The 14512-nt window shown below is 40.8% G+C and overlaps 1 protein-coding gene across 7 annotated transcripts in view; it reads left to right on the forward strand.

Annotated features, from left to right (window-relative positions):
* The window catches only part of LOC116046819 (pleckstrin homology domain-containing family A member 7-like), a 148028-nt gene extending 133670 nt beyond the window's left edge, over positions 1 to 14358 (forward strand). For 6 of the 7 annotated variants that reach the window (XM_031295240.2, XM_031295243.2, XM_036002695.1 and 3 more), the window contains 13 exons: positions 993 to 1073; positions 2398 to 2547; positions 3310 to 3411; positions 3739 to 3850; positions 4332 to 4462; positions 4615 to 4809; positions 5215 to 5311; positions 5920 to 6017; positions 7050 to 7313; positions 10784 to 10957; positions 11864 to 11997; positions 12305 to 12438; positions 12660 to 12857. In XM_031295240.2, coding sequence (XP_031151100.1) covers positions 993 to 1073; positions 2398 to 2547; positions 3310 to 3411; positions 3739 to 3850; positions 4332 to 4462; positions 4615 to 4809; positions 5215 to 5311; positions 5920 to 6017; positions 7050 to 7313; positions 10784 to 10957; positions 11864 to 11997; positions 12305 to 12438; positions 12660 to 12850 — 1863 coding nt within the window. In that variant the 3' untranslated portion in view covers positions 12851 to 12857. Of the gene's footprint in view, positions 1 to 992; positions 1074 to 2397; positions 2548 to 3309; positions 3412 to 3738; positions 3851 to 4331; positions 4463 to 4614; positions 4810 to 5214; positions 5312 to 5919; positions 6018 to 7049; positions 7314 to 10783; positions 10958 to 11863; positions 11998 to 12304; positions 12439 to 12659; positions 12858 to 13474 lie in introns of those variants that run through there. The other variant, XM_031295245.2, reaches the window with a different exon arrangement.
* Positions 14359 to 14512: the final 154 nt, after the last annotated feature.

A 14512-nucleotide genomic window follows, 5' to 3' on the forward strand; every position in this document is an offset into this window, starting at 1 on the left:
GGGGGACCGAAGCGGGAAAAGTTACCTAGTGTTGCTTTAACATGCAGTTTAAACATTTCTATTTATTCACTATCATTAAAATAATAAAAGTCATGTTGTTTATTTGGGAGAAAAGAAAGGGTATATCATCAACAAACAGCATGCACACTGTAAATAGGTAGATGCCTTAACTCCTTGAGTTTGATAATCCAAACAATTCCCTGCGGTTTTTCAAACAGTGTTATTTCTCCTGTGAAAGTATTTCTCACTCACTCACTTTCACACGCAGCAGTTTAAACGATTTATGAGAGTGTTGTCTGCGATGAATATTTGATTAGATCCAACTACAACATCAGCGTGGAGACAACAACAGGATTAATAATGTATTTGATTGAATATAAAAGCTACTGTCGAGTGCACAAATGTATACAGGTAAGTGCTTTGTTCACATCAAGCTGTCACAACCTCACTACATGAATGTTGTGTTGTTGTTTTACCGCAGGATGATAAAGTGATCCAACCTTTGCCTCCAAGTTTGCTGAGTTTAATCGGGGATTAATTAACGAGGCTCAGAGCCTCCCTGACACTGTAATTAAACGTGTCAGGTGGGTCGCACCCACTTTGTGTAATGGGCTCACTCACAGTAATTACACCCGAATGAGACCAGGGGAGCTACAGCACTGTGCATATTAAGTGTTATTAACCCGCATGCATGCACTCAAAACATTTTAAAAGAGATATATACATGCACATAAACACTTGTACAAACGCATCACTACTCGCAAACACACACCGAGATGTGTGTTCTTGTACAAACACTGATTCATCCACAGCTGCAGAGACCAGGCCAAGTTGGAATTAAGTAAATGGGCCACTTCATTACCAGAGGTCAACACACAGACACACACTTTAGTGATCAAGGGAGAAGTGCTTTATCTGTGAGTGTACAGTTCCTACAATGCACCTCCTCTCTCTCCCCCCCCGCCCACTCAGCTCTGTGTCTCCCCCTGCAGGTGAAGTTGAGTCGGTTGTGTGAGCAGGACAAGATCCTCAAGGATCTGGAGGCGAGGATCAGCTCCCTGAAGGAGGACAAGGTACACACTCTGCCTGTCGTATAGGACCTCAGTCAGTCTGATGAGTCAACAGGCACAAATTCTACATGATGGTGACACATTCAATACTAGAGCTGTACATTTTTAAAGATACCAGCCATTCTAATTTTTCACTAGCCATTTTTTTTTCCCAGGGAAAATAAAACAGATTATGAGTGCCGCTGAATCCATTTAAGCATCCATGTTTCTTAAAACGTATGTGTTTGGGTTGATGGTTGGTAGATAAATTATAAAAATTTCTATTAAATATCTCCAAGTTTTTTTTTCCTAACTAACTTTACTCTTTCTTTTCAGCTGCTCTGGTTTGTTTTCGCGCAGTTATATTTGTTTTCCAAGTCAAACACACACGCAAATTTCTTGCCGGAAAACAGACCAAACTATAAACACTGACTTGTCCGATCGTTTCTGCAGCTTCGCTTCATTCATCCCTGGCCAAATTGGCTTGTACCTTAACAATGTTATAACAGAAGTTAATTTTTACCGGCATTTGGCGGGTTGGCGCATGTCAATTTAAAGCCCTGGCTATCACTATTACCAGACTTGCCCAGAAACACAACAAACCAACCCTAGTCTATATCCTTGACGTTCCACTAACGGGATTGCTCCGTTGCTGCCGGAAAATCCGCCGGATTTCACTCATTTAGGCCGGATATCCGTTGCCTTGGGCTCCCTTTGCGTTGGCATTTTAAACTCCGGTGGATTTATGAGGACTATGGGTAACTCTAGCTAGCTGTCTAACTAAATCCAGACAGCTAGCTAGACTATCTGTCAAATCTGAGTTTTCTGTTGCACGACTAAAACAACTTTTAAACGTACATGTTCCACCAAAACAAGTTCCCTCCCGAGCCTATTTTGCAGCGGCACCGCAGTTTTGCTCCGGTGCTTAGCACCGCCCAAGACGATTGTAATTGGTTGAAAGAAATGCCAATAAACCAGAGCACGTTTTCCTCCCATCCCCGAATGCTGGGTGGAGTAGCCAGACTCTCCTCCAGCGCGCTTTGGAGGAGGGTCTGGCAAAGCGAGACTAAACCAACCAACTGAATGACTAAATTCTTGAAGCAATGCAGAACATTCAAAAAATGTAAATTACAAGACAATATATAGACCCATTGAAGGTAAATAAGAGGAAGTTAATTGAAATATTATGGGGGCTCATGTGTGACATGCTGCTCTCTGGAGGCATGTGTTTCAGTGTCATCTGCTGAATGGTCTAAGTGCACATTTTTAGAGCAGATCAGAGGGAATCCTCAAAGGTCTTATAGTTGCTTTGGTTGACCTTCTGCTGCATGACTCCTCACCCGTTCAGGACAAGCTGGAGAGTGTACTGGATGTGTCCCACCGGCAGATGGAGCAGTACCTGGAGCAGCCGGCCCACGCCCACAAGATAGCCTACCAGCAGAGACTTCTGCAGGAAGATCTGGTCTCCATCAGGGCCCAAATATCACGCCTCTCCACGGTATGTATGCCAGTATCTATGGGGAGTGGTGGCCTAGAGGTTAAAGAAGCGAGCTTGGGTATGGTTCAATCCCCAGACCGACAGGATAGAATCTGGGTGGGGAAAGTGAAAGAGCAGCACTTCTCCCTCCCTCATCACCACCACTGAGGTGCCCTTGAGCAAGGCCCTTAATCCCAAACCGTTCCAGTGGAGCTGCTCAGTGGCCAGCAGATCAGACTGTGGTTGTACTGGGCAGCTTCCAGGTATGAATGTGGAACTGTGTGAATGTGACAGGTCGTCGTTGCAAATGAGAATGTGTTCTCACTCGACTGACCTGGATAAATAAAGGTTAAATAAAAAATTAAAAAAATTGTGCATGTGTGTTTTTTATTTTGCACAATAAGTATGTATAGTCTTGGAAAATAGGGTGATAATCCATCACAATATTTATTAGGATATTTTGCTAAAATCAAGAGATATAGCCAATGTATACATCACACAATGGCAAATGTATGCAAAATCTCATATGACAGCATGGTTTTTTCTAAGTATAAAGTGTGCTTAGATACAGTATGTCTCTGGTATGCATACAGCTACTTTTGCAGGTGTGTGTGCGTGTGTGTGTGTGTGTGCGCGCGCACTGATGCCTGTAATTAAGTTTGTGTATACATATAGATATCGCTATGAGGACACATCAATTTCTATATGTGTATCTTACAAACGGTGTACTTTAAGATTCTGCTGTGTATATAAGCTAAGACTTGGTGTGTTTGTGTGATGCAGGAGATGGCCCACGCCTGGGAGGAATACAGCAGGCTGGAGAGATCAATGGAGCAGTTGAGGATGTCGCTGCAGGCACACATGAACCACAGCGCCACCTCTCAGGTGAGACCTGGTACTGCAGCTCAGAGCAGGTTCACGTCCAATCTGCCAGCACTAATTTGTCAGTTAAGCATCTAGTTTTTCTCATATTTATTTACTGTATCTGTGGCTTTTAAACAGTCTCTATTTAGTTTGTTCCCAAATATATAATGATAATTTGGAATCTTACATATGTCTACCAGATCCTCTTTTCTTATGTCAACAATTCTCTCAGGTTCATTGATTTTTACAGGCCACTTTTTTTTTAATAAATTACCAAATCTGTGACATTGAAAACCAAGTTGAACAAATAACATGAATGGAGTCAAACGTGTATGTGTCAAACTGTAGCAAGAGAAAACTGAGATGAAGCGCGAGCTGTGGAGGATCGAGGACGTGATGGGGGGGCTGAGTGCCAGTAAAGCCAACTACAAGATCACCATTGACTCTGTCCAGAACCCAGGTTGGTAACCACAGCAACCAACCTGGCAAATGCCACTGTTTTAGAAAAACTGCAGTTTGTTTACAGTGGACATCAAAACGGGAAGAGATGGAAAGAGAATTTTTACGATGAAGTACAGGTACTCGTTAACCATTACCAGAGCAGTGACATATTAATGGAATATATAGGCTACTAGAGATTCTCAATACAGTTGGTATTGTCCACATATCGTGGTATATCGCAGTGTTGTAGGTAATGCATTCTCTGCAGTTACACTAATGATTTTATCTCAGTTTAGAAATCAGCTTCTAAAGATCAGATTTTTTGTGAAAAAGGCGATTGTGTATTTGTGGCTGCATTCATTGACAATCTGTTTCTTCATGTCTGTTTTTCTACACTTCTCAGTGTAAATGTGGTCAGAAATGACTGTGAATCCATTTATAAACTGCTTACATTTAAAAGCTAAACCTTGATTTCTCTGTGTGTTCACACCCCCCACCAGAGAGGAAATTAGTGCCTTCGGTGTCAGACCCGGCAGTGCCTTCTCATAGCATAGAGGTCCAGCCTCCTCCTCGCAGCTCCATCCCCAGCATCCTCTCCCATACTTTGCCTCACAGCACCGTGCCAAAGTGGGTGAGTGTCACCCTTCTGCTTAGAAATACTACAATACTTATACAGAGCAGAGTGTACTTCATATTAAGGAATTATTGCTGGATTTAGTCTGATTGTGTTTAAAAGTTCTACTTCTAAGATACTAAATCCTTTTCTGCCTGGTTGCTGTCCAGGAAGAGGACACCGCTCCACCCAGGCCACCACTGCCTCGTCTCTACGACTACGAGGAGACGCCCCCTGTGGTGCCGCCTCTCCCCAAAGAGGCCTCGGTCATCCGCCACACGTCAGTGCGTGGGCTGAAACGCCAGTCAGACGAGAGGAAGAAGGATAGGGAGGGCGGGCAGTATGTTGTCAATGGAGACTGTAAGGTATGCTGTCCGTTAGTTTCTTTAAAAAAATAACATCTCCTTACTGTTGTCTTTGTGGGAATGACGACTTGTAAATGCAGTTTGGGTGATTTTCATTTCAAATTGAGATGTTCTCTAAATTGTTGTTTTAAGTAAGCAATTAAAGTTTATTTATATAGCACTTTTCACAGATAAAAATCACAAAGTGTTTTACAATCAAATGAAATACAATAAATAAAAGACATAAGAACACAAAGTTAAAGATAGATACATGAAATCAGCCATAAAAACCCTTGTCTAACTAAAAGCCTGTTCAAGTAAGAGTCAACTGTTTTTTTTTTAAAGAATCAACAGAATTTGCCAGAACACCAAAAACCAGCCAACCGCCTACATACTATGTTTCTGTCTAACCTTTTCTGGTTTCAGACTGACTTGCGGTCGTACCTGAGTGAACCAGAGCTGCCAGGACTGAGCCAGCACAGCACCGGGTCTGACGTTGAATACCAGTATTTCCAGAGCAAAGGTATCTGAACAGTAACACGTAAAATACATTTAACAGAAAATACAGACCTTTATCAGACCATTTTTTTATGGCTAGTGATTTCCCAGCAGAGTATGCTTACCAACTATCACTCTTGCATAACATGTGGTTATTTCTAATTTGAATATTGTTCACCTTGAGGAAAAGAATACTAAGCAAGCTTTAATGACATTGATGAATATGCATAGACAAGTGTATTTGTGTTCAGAAAGACACATTTTCATTAGAAATTCAGTCTCTTCAAACTGGAAGATTCATCAGTTAAAACGTGGAAAATGTAATTGAATGTATTGTCACGCACAAGCGATAGTCCACCTTAAATCCCAACAACTTTTTTTATTTATTCTAATGTTGCAAATATTTTAATGTCTAGCATTTAAGTTGAGGAATGTATTTTACCAGTGTTGAAACATTGCATAATCTTTTTTTTTTTTTGCCTTACCTAAAATTCATTCTATATTTTTTCCCTTATGGAGATTTTTATTTTTGCATTCGATCATTGTGTTTTCATTGTTTGACCTAAGTGCTTATTTTCACTTTCCAAATGAAATCAAACTGCTGCTGATTCTCGTCTTGTTGTTCTCAACTAGGTCTGCCAGGCCCCTCCTCTCGACTGAACCAGTCCAACTCCCTCTCCATCGCATCCTACGTTACCCTAAGGAGAGGCCCCGGGAGCTCCGCAGCCAGGGTGAGTCAAAATAACAACATCTGCAGATACCTGCGATCAGCCGGAGAAATTCAGTGTATCTCAGTGTGGCGGCTGTTGGAAATTTTGTGTTAAAAGAACATGCCGACTTATTGGGACTTTAGCTTATTCACCGTAACCCCCAGAGTTAGACAAGTCCATACATACCCTTCTCATCTCCGGGCGTGTTGTAACTCTCAGCGCTAGCTAAGCCTAGCACAGATCCTGGAGGGTGTTATTTGTGCACCCTGTGACTATACAAATCACAACATGTAAATAGGAACATGTTGGCATTATTTTGTCACTTATTTGGAGCAGAAGGCTAGTTGGAACCGGTTACCTCCAGGATCTGTGCTAGGCTTAGCTAGCGCTGGGGGCATCAGACAGAGATGAGAAGGGTATGTATGGACTTGTCTAACTCTGGGGGTTACTGTGAATAAGCTAAATTTCCCAATAAGTCGGCGTGTTCCTTTAATCATTTAATGGCAAGTTTAGGGTTTTAAATGTGAGGCTCGACCACACTGAAAGATTCTGAATAACATTCAACCCTAAGGACAACCTCCTCATGTGTACCAGTGTTGTAGACAATACCCCCAAATTGCTGTATAGCATGTTAGTTATGTGTGTTAGCCTCAGTCTGTTCATTTTGATATATGCAGAACAAATGTTAGGTACAGGTAGCATTTGATAAGCAAGTTGTAGACTTTGTGTGGGAGTGTGTGTTACAGTTAGTCTTTGTATTTGTATCCAGGCAAATATGCAAATTTGTTGTATTGTATGGTGTTTAAAATCTGTCATTTTCATTATTGTTTTTTTTTTTTTTATCATTTTGTTTAAACTTGTCTTCCACTACACCACTTCACTGTCCATATTCCTCCGTCTTTCATTCTCCTTTCTTACTTTCTGTCCACTTTTTCATCACTTGTTCTGTTCTGAACTCTCTGTCCCTCACTTACCATCCATCCCCTCTCTCATTTCCATCCCGTCCTTGTTCCAATTCTCCATTTTATCTTTCTTCCTTCCCTCTCTCACCAGGAGAGACCCAAGAGTGCCTTGGAGCGTCTGTCCTCCCCTACAGAAGCCCTGCAGCTCCCGAGCAGCCAGCCTCGAGGGCGAATGACTGCGGAGGAGCAGCTGGAGCGGATGAAGCGCCACCAGAAGGCACTAGTTCGCGAGCGCAAGAGGAACCTCAGCCAGGGCGAACGCTCCTGCGCGGGCCTCTCCACCTCCACTGTCACCACCCAGCGCTCCTCGTCCTCCTCCAGACTGCCCTCCGGCACCTCAGATCCTCCGGTCTCTGTACGTTACCCCCCACCCCCGCGCAGCAGCAGTAGACACAGGGAGCCCCACCTTCACCACCACTGCTGCTATGCCACCCTCCAGCCCCCAGCCACGCACTAACCTAGCAGGAATGCTAACACACTAGCACTCTCTGCCTTGTGTAACCAGTGGTTGTTAACTTTAGCACTAACAAGCTAAAGGGCAGGACTGACTATGGCTGGCTAGCTAGTTTGGTTAATGCTTTAAGAACAACGGGAGACAAAATGAGCAAAGGCAATTGAGGGAATACTGGGCTAGCTTTGGACTGGGACAGTTGCTCCCAGTTTATATTTTTAAAGGTTCAGGGGTTAAAGTGAATCTGGTTACCACTGCCCCCTGGTGGGACCTCACTGACACAATTCTGAATGTAAATCCACTGAGAAAAGGAGGGAAAGGAAGGCATCAGTCTGCCTTCCTTTCTCTGTTTTTTTATCACCAGAAAGTAGAGAGAAGAGCCCATTTATGTACATCTACATACCGTGTACTTGTACACTTTTATTTATTTACTGAGGGATATTTTCAGTATACAGTTGTACAGTTATATTTTGTAGAAATTTGGTATATAGAGCATATAGAGGAGTGGGGGAAATGTGGGGGGAAAAGAAAAAAGTATTCAGGTTGATGAAATGAAGAAAGATGCAATGCGAGTGGCACAAATCATGCTCACACCTCCCTGCTTTTTTTTTCTTTAAATGAAATCCAAGTGCCTTGTTTTGCTGACAATGTTTTTGCCTTTGTCCCAAATTGACCTCCTTAATCAACATTGTAATTAATGGTGGTTTGTTTAAAGCATGCGTCTCCACTTCAGAATCATGAAAACGAAGTGAGAGCTAGCTTTAAGGTTGCCTTGTCTGTGTAATAGCAGAATTCAGACGGGAAGATGTGGGGACACTGCTGGTTTGAACCCCTAAAGGAATACTTTGACATTTAAACTAAATCTAGTTTTGCTCCTGGTTTCAGTATGGAATGCTAACAATGCTAACATGCCTGGGTGAATAAAGTAATACAGTAAGTCATTCTAAATGTCAAAGTCTTCCTTTAAGACAACATGACGCATTATAACTACTAGATTGCAATTATGATTACAGACTAACACACTCATAACCAGACTGCTTTGAGATCTGCCTGTAATCAGACTACATTTCCCATATATCATTGAATTCAAATGTGTGAGCAATACACAGTCTGTAATCCTCTGCTATGACGTCTCACCACTTTTCAGTGCATATAACCATAAACGCCAGAGCATATTTTATTTTCTCTACTCCACCAGCATAAAACATGTTTACACCATTTTATATTTGAATTAACATCCTCATTGATACAGCCTTTTTATTGTGCAGATTACAATTATTTTAGCATTTGACAGTGGTTGATTGCATTGCCACAATTAAAGTTGGGAAGAGAATCTGTACTCATATCTGAGGACTTTTAAGTGGCCTATGCTGTGCTGTTTTATGCATCATAAATATAAAGGACAGGTTCAAGCAACAGGGCTGAAATGCAAGAAAAAGATAAGAATATGTATCAACAAGGAGCGGACAACTTTGTCATGGGAAAGTTTGTATGGAAAGTAAGAAAGGGACAGTACAGTGGCCATACTGGACACCCTGTGTTAAACAGATTTCAATGTGTCAAATTTTGATCTGAAAATAGTGAAAAATAAAAAAAATACTCCGATACCAAGGTGAGTTCTTCAAATCTATTGTTTCATCAGACCAACAGATCCATGTGCTTGTCATACACTTTTAATTCTCTATGGCGTGGCTGTCCACTTCTTGTTTTTCTGACAAGTATTGATCTTGAAAGCTTTTCTGCCACATTGCTTTTATCCTTCCACAGCTTGGTACAATAGATCAGATCAAAGTGAAAAGAGTTACAGGAGGTTGCTCAGTTGAAGAGTAGAAATATAGTAGAGAACTTAGAGAAGTGGACTGCTAATCACTACCTAATTCTGTGTTATTGAGAAGCAACGCACAGCTCTTCCCTTTTCTTTTCTATATCGACAATAAAGAGTTTCTTGCTTCTCAACCTCCTCCTGGCTGTGTTCTTCCTAATCTGTCGGGGGTTTGATGAATCTGTGTCTGCATGGTTTTCTTTCTCTCTATCCTTTTGTGTGTGATTGATTCTCCTGAGCACAACAAAGCATGGGATGCAGGGTTTCCCAGAGCATGTGAACACACCAACAGATCAGACCGCGCTGCAGGCTACTGGAGTGGGAAGGATGCATGCATGGCTTTGATGCTCTTTGGATGATTACTCACAAGTAACGCACACAAACACACACACACACCCACACCAGATACCAAGAGTCATATGAGTATTTTTGTAGATGCAAAGGTCCTGTTGTACATAAGAGAGAAGGATGTGGTATGTGTGTAATTACAGCTTCCAGAAACACAGACTGATCATCTGCCTGGGTCTTCTCTGTGGCAAAGACACTAAACATGATCCTTTCAAATCCCTGGACTAAACTTCTTGCTATAATTATTCCTGGTTGCACAGAAATGTTAAAATTCATATTTGTCTCTCTTTCAGTTGCCTCCCTCTACCTGAGACAGAGACATTACACATTTTTATACACCAATGTATATTGTAGAAATTACCTTGGTAACCATAGTGGCGACACCCCCCTTTCATTTTACAACCGTGCTATTGCCAATGCTAGTTTAGCATTTCCCCATAAAGAGATCCTCACTACCCTCCATTGCTCTTCCTGACACTGTTCCATGTGGGTTTGTCTTTTCTTTCACTTTATTGAAGAGTGTAAACATCATTTTTGTTAACCTTTACAGATCTATAAAAATACAGGGCTGCAACTATCGTAATTATCTGTTCATCTGCACTGCAGGTTATTTTCTCAATCTTTTGCTCTGGAAAGTTGTCTTCCCCCTGACTTCTTCAAATTGGTTGTTTTGACAGTTAAACAACCAACGATATTACATTTACTATCATAGAAGACATAGGACAACCAGTATTCAAAGTATTCAGATTTGACAGCTGAACCTGTACATTTTTAAAATTACATGTTTGCAAATTAATTGAATTTGAGTTGAATAACTGATTAATCAACTAATAGTTTTTGCTCTACAAAAGTGTGAAGCTTTACAGGCTTTAGCTATGTAGGCTGATGTAGATCTAATGTTGATGCTTGGTGCTATAAAGTAATCAAGTAGATATTTTACACACATTTCCCTGGATATTAGACACTGGTAGGGGGATATTTTCTTCATAAAAATCTGGTTAATTTGTGGCAATAATATCAATGGCTCATAATCAATGTTCCTAATAATATTAAACATCCAACAACTTGTACACATGTCCTAAAACATTGAGGTTTTGTGATGAATTTATATTTACTTTAACTTTACTTAAGACTTAAATGATAGCGGCAAATCTGTTTCTCACAGTCACCAGGCTAGCTGTAATCGTGACTCTGCTGTTTCCAGGTGTTTGACTGTCGGGAGGAGCGACTTGCTGCAGAGGGTCAGAGCGATGAAGGGTGGAATCAAGTGAAAGAGAGAGGGAGGATCCAATCAGAAGAGTGGGTGACGGCTACAGCCACACGCATACGAGAGGTGGATGTGGAGCCTCTCGACTATGACCTGGATATCAGCCGAGAGGTAGACAACATCAGTCACGGAAAATACGAGTGGCAGGGCAGCGAGAGGCAGTTCAGTGAGGACACAAAAATACACTAATCCTCTCACCGCTCCACTGTTCTTATCCATCGGGTTAAATCTGCACTTTACAGTTTATCTTGGACACCATCCATGATCTTTCATAACATAAAGAAATGAGTGTAGGCTATGTGTGCATTATTCTCTCTACTTCCAGTCCTATTTGTCAGATGTAAAAAAAAAAAAAAAAAAAAGGATGCAAAGAATATTTTTCTTTATGAAATTGGCTGACCAAGTATATTTGATCTATTACATGTATTTCCAGCATGAAAAGATGTACAGTACATGAAAGACTGATCGAACTGAAGGGGGAAATCATAACCCTCCGTCTGTTTGACAAGGCCTGTAACTCCGAACACAGGAATTTGCCTTTCACATCAGGTGTTTAAACAGACTTGCATCACTTTTTGCTTGCATCATGTGGACACGCCGGCAGTGTTGTTGTCATTACTTAGAATTCCTCATGGGGGCGACAGAAACTACGCACTATAGCTTTAAAAGCAAATTTACAAAATGACAGGTTAGGTATATTGTGAATGGGGAACGGTGCATTTTATACTGACTTTATAAATGACATGTAATGATTTCAAATTATGAGAAAAGCTTATATTCCTTCTTGATTTTTTAGTTGTTTTTTTTCCCATCACCATCTTCTTAAATTCATGCTAGATTTTTTCACAAAGGATTTAACTTTAGTTTCAGCTCCTCCCTATTAACTGTCTTTTAACTGTCATGGAAAATGTACCAAATATTACTAAGCAAATTACTTAAAACTGGAGAGAATCTGTCCATGGCGTTCCCTAAATGATGGGACTTTAAGACTGACTACCCGTCTCTCCAACACTGCAGCTGTCCAAACCGCGAAAAGTTTCCATCCCGGAGCGCTACGTGGAGTCTGACCCCGATGAGCCTCCGAGTCCAGAGGAGCTGGAGGAACGCTCCCGCCGGGCCGAGCGCATCAAGAACCTCCTGGCCAAATCTAGGTGACTCTACCGCACCCAAATAACGAGACTGGAGTTGGGTTGATACTGTTCCTGTTTTGGGGTATCTACTTTAAACACTGGGACAGTGTTAATATGCAAAGGGGAGATGTTTGAAGTTAAAGATTCTGGTTCTGCTCATAGAGACAAATGCACTGATATACAGTGAGTTCAAAATGTCTGCCATGGGTGTAAGTATAATACAGATCTACTATATCCCAGGTGGAAATGAAGGCCTAAATGGTAATGCATACTAGTCAGTGTGCTGTTCGTGAATCCCCTGGTTTATAGTGTTTGTGTCTTTCAACAGTTATCAGAACATACAGCCGTCTGCACCTCTGGACTTCGGTGAGCTGGACTCGGCTCTACAGCAGCAGGAGAGGATCATGAACGTGTCCCACGCGCTGGCCTCCGAGGCCTCGCGCAAGAGCAAACTGGTCGCAGGTTAGTGTACTCACACCTTAATTAACATAATGCATCCCCTAGCCCTTAAACTAAGCATCAACCATCACAGGTCACAAGTCAGCCCTAAAACCGCCTCACTTTGTAGAACTGTCCTGTAAACCTCAAATCCATTCTCACGAAGATAGGACAAAAAACACACACACACCTACCTTAGATTGCTATCTCAGACAGGCAACATGTGATTTGTCCCTGGTGTACAGGGACTGAGTGGCTGCAGCGTCAGCAGAGTGGCTTGTCTGGTCCAGGTACCTGCCATTTCCCTATTTGGGTGGTGTTGATTCATTGTATTGTATGTGTCAGTGTATGCGGTTTAGTTTTGGTCAGGAATGTGCACAGATTGTTGACAAAGAGGACTCTAACCCCTAAAAATCTGCTAGTAATTTACATGTAATTTGTTTGTGCCCCCAGTGATTCTAAAAAAAAAAAAAAAAAAAAAAAAAACTTTCTGGTTTACCCAGATATTTTTTGGTCACATGAGTTTGGAACAGGAAAAATAAATTAATCTGTAAGAACAAAAAATGCTGTAGTTTGGTTTTGGAATTTCTTCCCCATTTGTTTCAAGTCTCTGAAACATCTGTGTGCAGTCCTGGTTTATTTGTTTTGGGTGACACGTATCCTAGAGCTGCTTTGGTGAAATGTGGCGGCCTTCTATTTGCAAGTGGCGTTGGCGTGAGTTGTGCGTTTATGGAGGGAAAAAAAAATAAAAAATAACTTGATTTAATTCTTGCAGACTATGAATGCACAGTGGTTTGTGCGGCTTCTAGTATTTCACTGCAGTATAGATCACATGGATCAAACACCTGTAAATGAGTTGGTTTTTGCAAATAATGTTTGAGGCAGTTCTCCAGGTTTCAGCTTTTCCAACTTTAAAACATTTTCTCTTGAGCAGTTTTTGCTTGTGAAATCTCCTGGAAGCCTATGAAATCAAAAATGAATCAACTCTGATGCAAATTAAAGAAGTTTGTACCTGACAATAACAACAAGTACTGATGTCTTCACTGTGTTTTCTCCTCAGCCAAAGCATCTGCAGAACACTGACCCACAGGAACGACCAGCACAACACAGAAGACTTTTTTTTTTAAAAGGGAAAGGATCTAATCAATTTCAACTAACTGATTTATTTGTAACAAAAAAAACATTTTTATAACACATTTATTTGGAGTTTTGAAATGGAATCAAGTTCATGCTTCTGCACTGACACCACAATTAAGCAACAATAATTTATAACACGAGTGAATTGCTTTTTTTTTTTTTTTTATCTGCAATTAGTTTCGTAGTTTGGCCTGTATTTTTATGAGTGAATAAAATATTGAAATGAAAGCCAATGCCAATATGCTTAGACACAGTAGGAATGTTGACACGAGTCCTTTTTTTCATTGTTTGGCTTGACATGCTTGTTCAACTTGTACTGGATATTTTCTACATAACAATTGTCCTGGCAATCAACTAAAATGCATTAGAAAATATGATTAACGATTCAATGTTGAAAAATTACAGAAAATAAATGTGATAAGTTAATTACTTGGTGTCCATCCTTGAAAGTCAATTTTGTTTCAATCATCATCATAATTACATAACTATACAATTATACACTCAAAAAAAAAAAAACATTGGTCATAAGCTTAATGAACAGAACATACAACAGAATGATCCAATACCATTCATTTTACTCATTTCATTTGAGTATTGTTAGCTAGCTAGGTGGAAACAGCCAAGTGATGACTATATTTCTAAACGCAGAGGAGAAGCAGCCTTTCAGACTAATGGAAAATAAAAACCAAGATACTTTTTAATTAAGGTTTCCACCAAATACACACTTAACTCATCCAGGAAGAGTTCTGCTAGAAAACTAGTAATAGGAACACTTATTTGATATAGATGAATCGCATGTTTGAAACACGGCCATCTAAAATCAGTTTAGGTTCACCACAATGTTTGCATAATTAGCATTTTCCCCTGCCTTCATTTATTCCATGTATGTTTTATAGGGGTGTCACGATCCTCTAAATCCATGGTTATTTGATTTGACTTTCAATTTACTTTTTTTCCAGCA

The sequence above is a fragment of the Sander lucioperca genome, chromosome 7 (genome assembly GCF_008315115.2).
Source record: "Sander lucioperca isolate FBNREF2018 chromosome 7, SLUC_FBN_1.2, whole genome shotgun sequence".
Classification (NCBI taxonomy): domain Eukaryota; kingdom Metazoa; phylum Chordata; class Actinopteri; order Perciformes; family Percidae; genus Sander; species Sander lucioperca.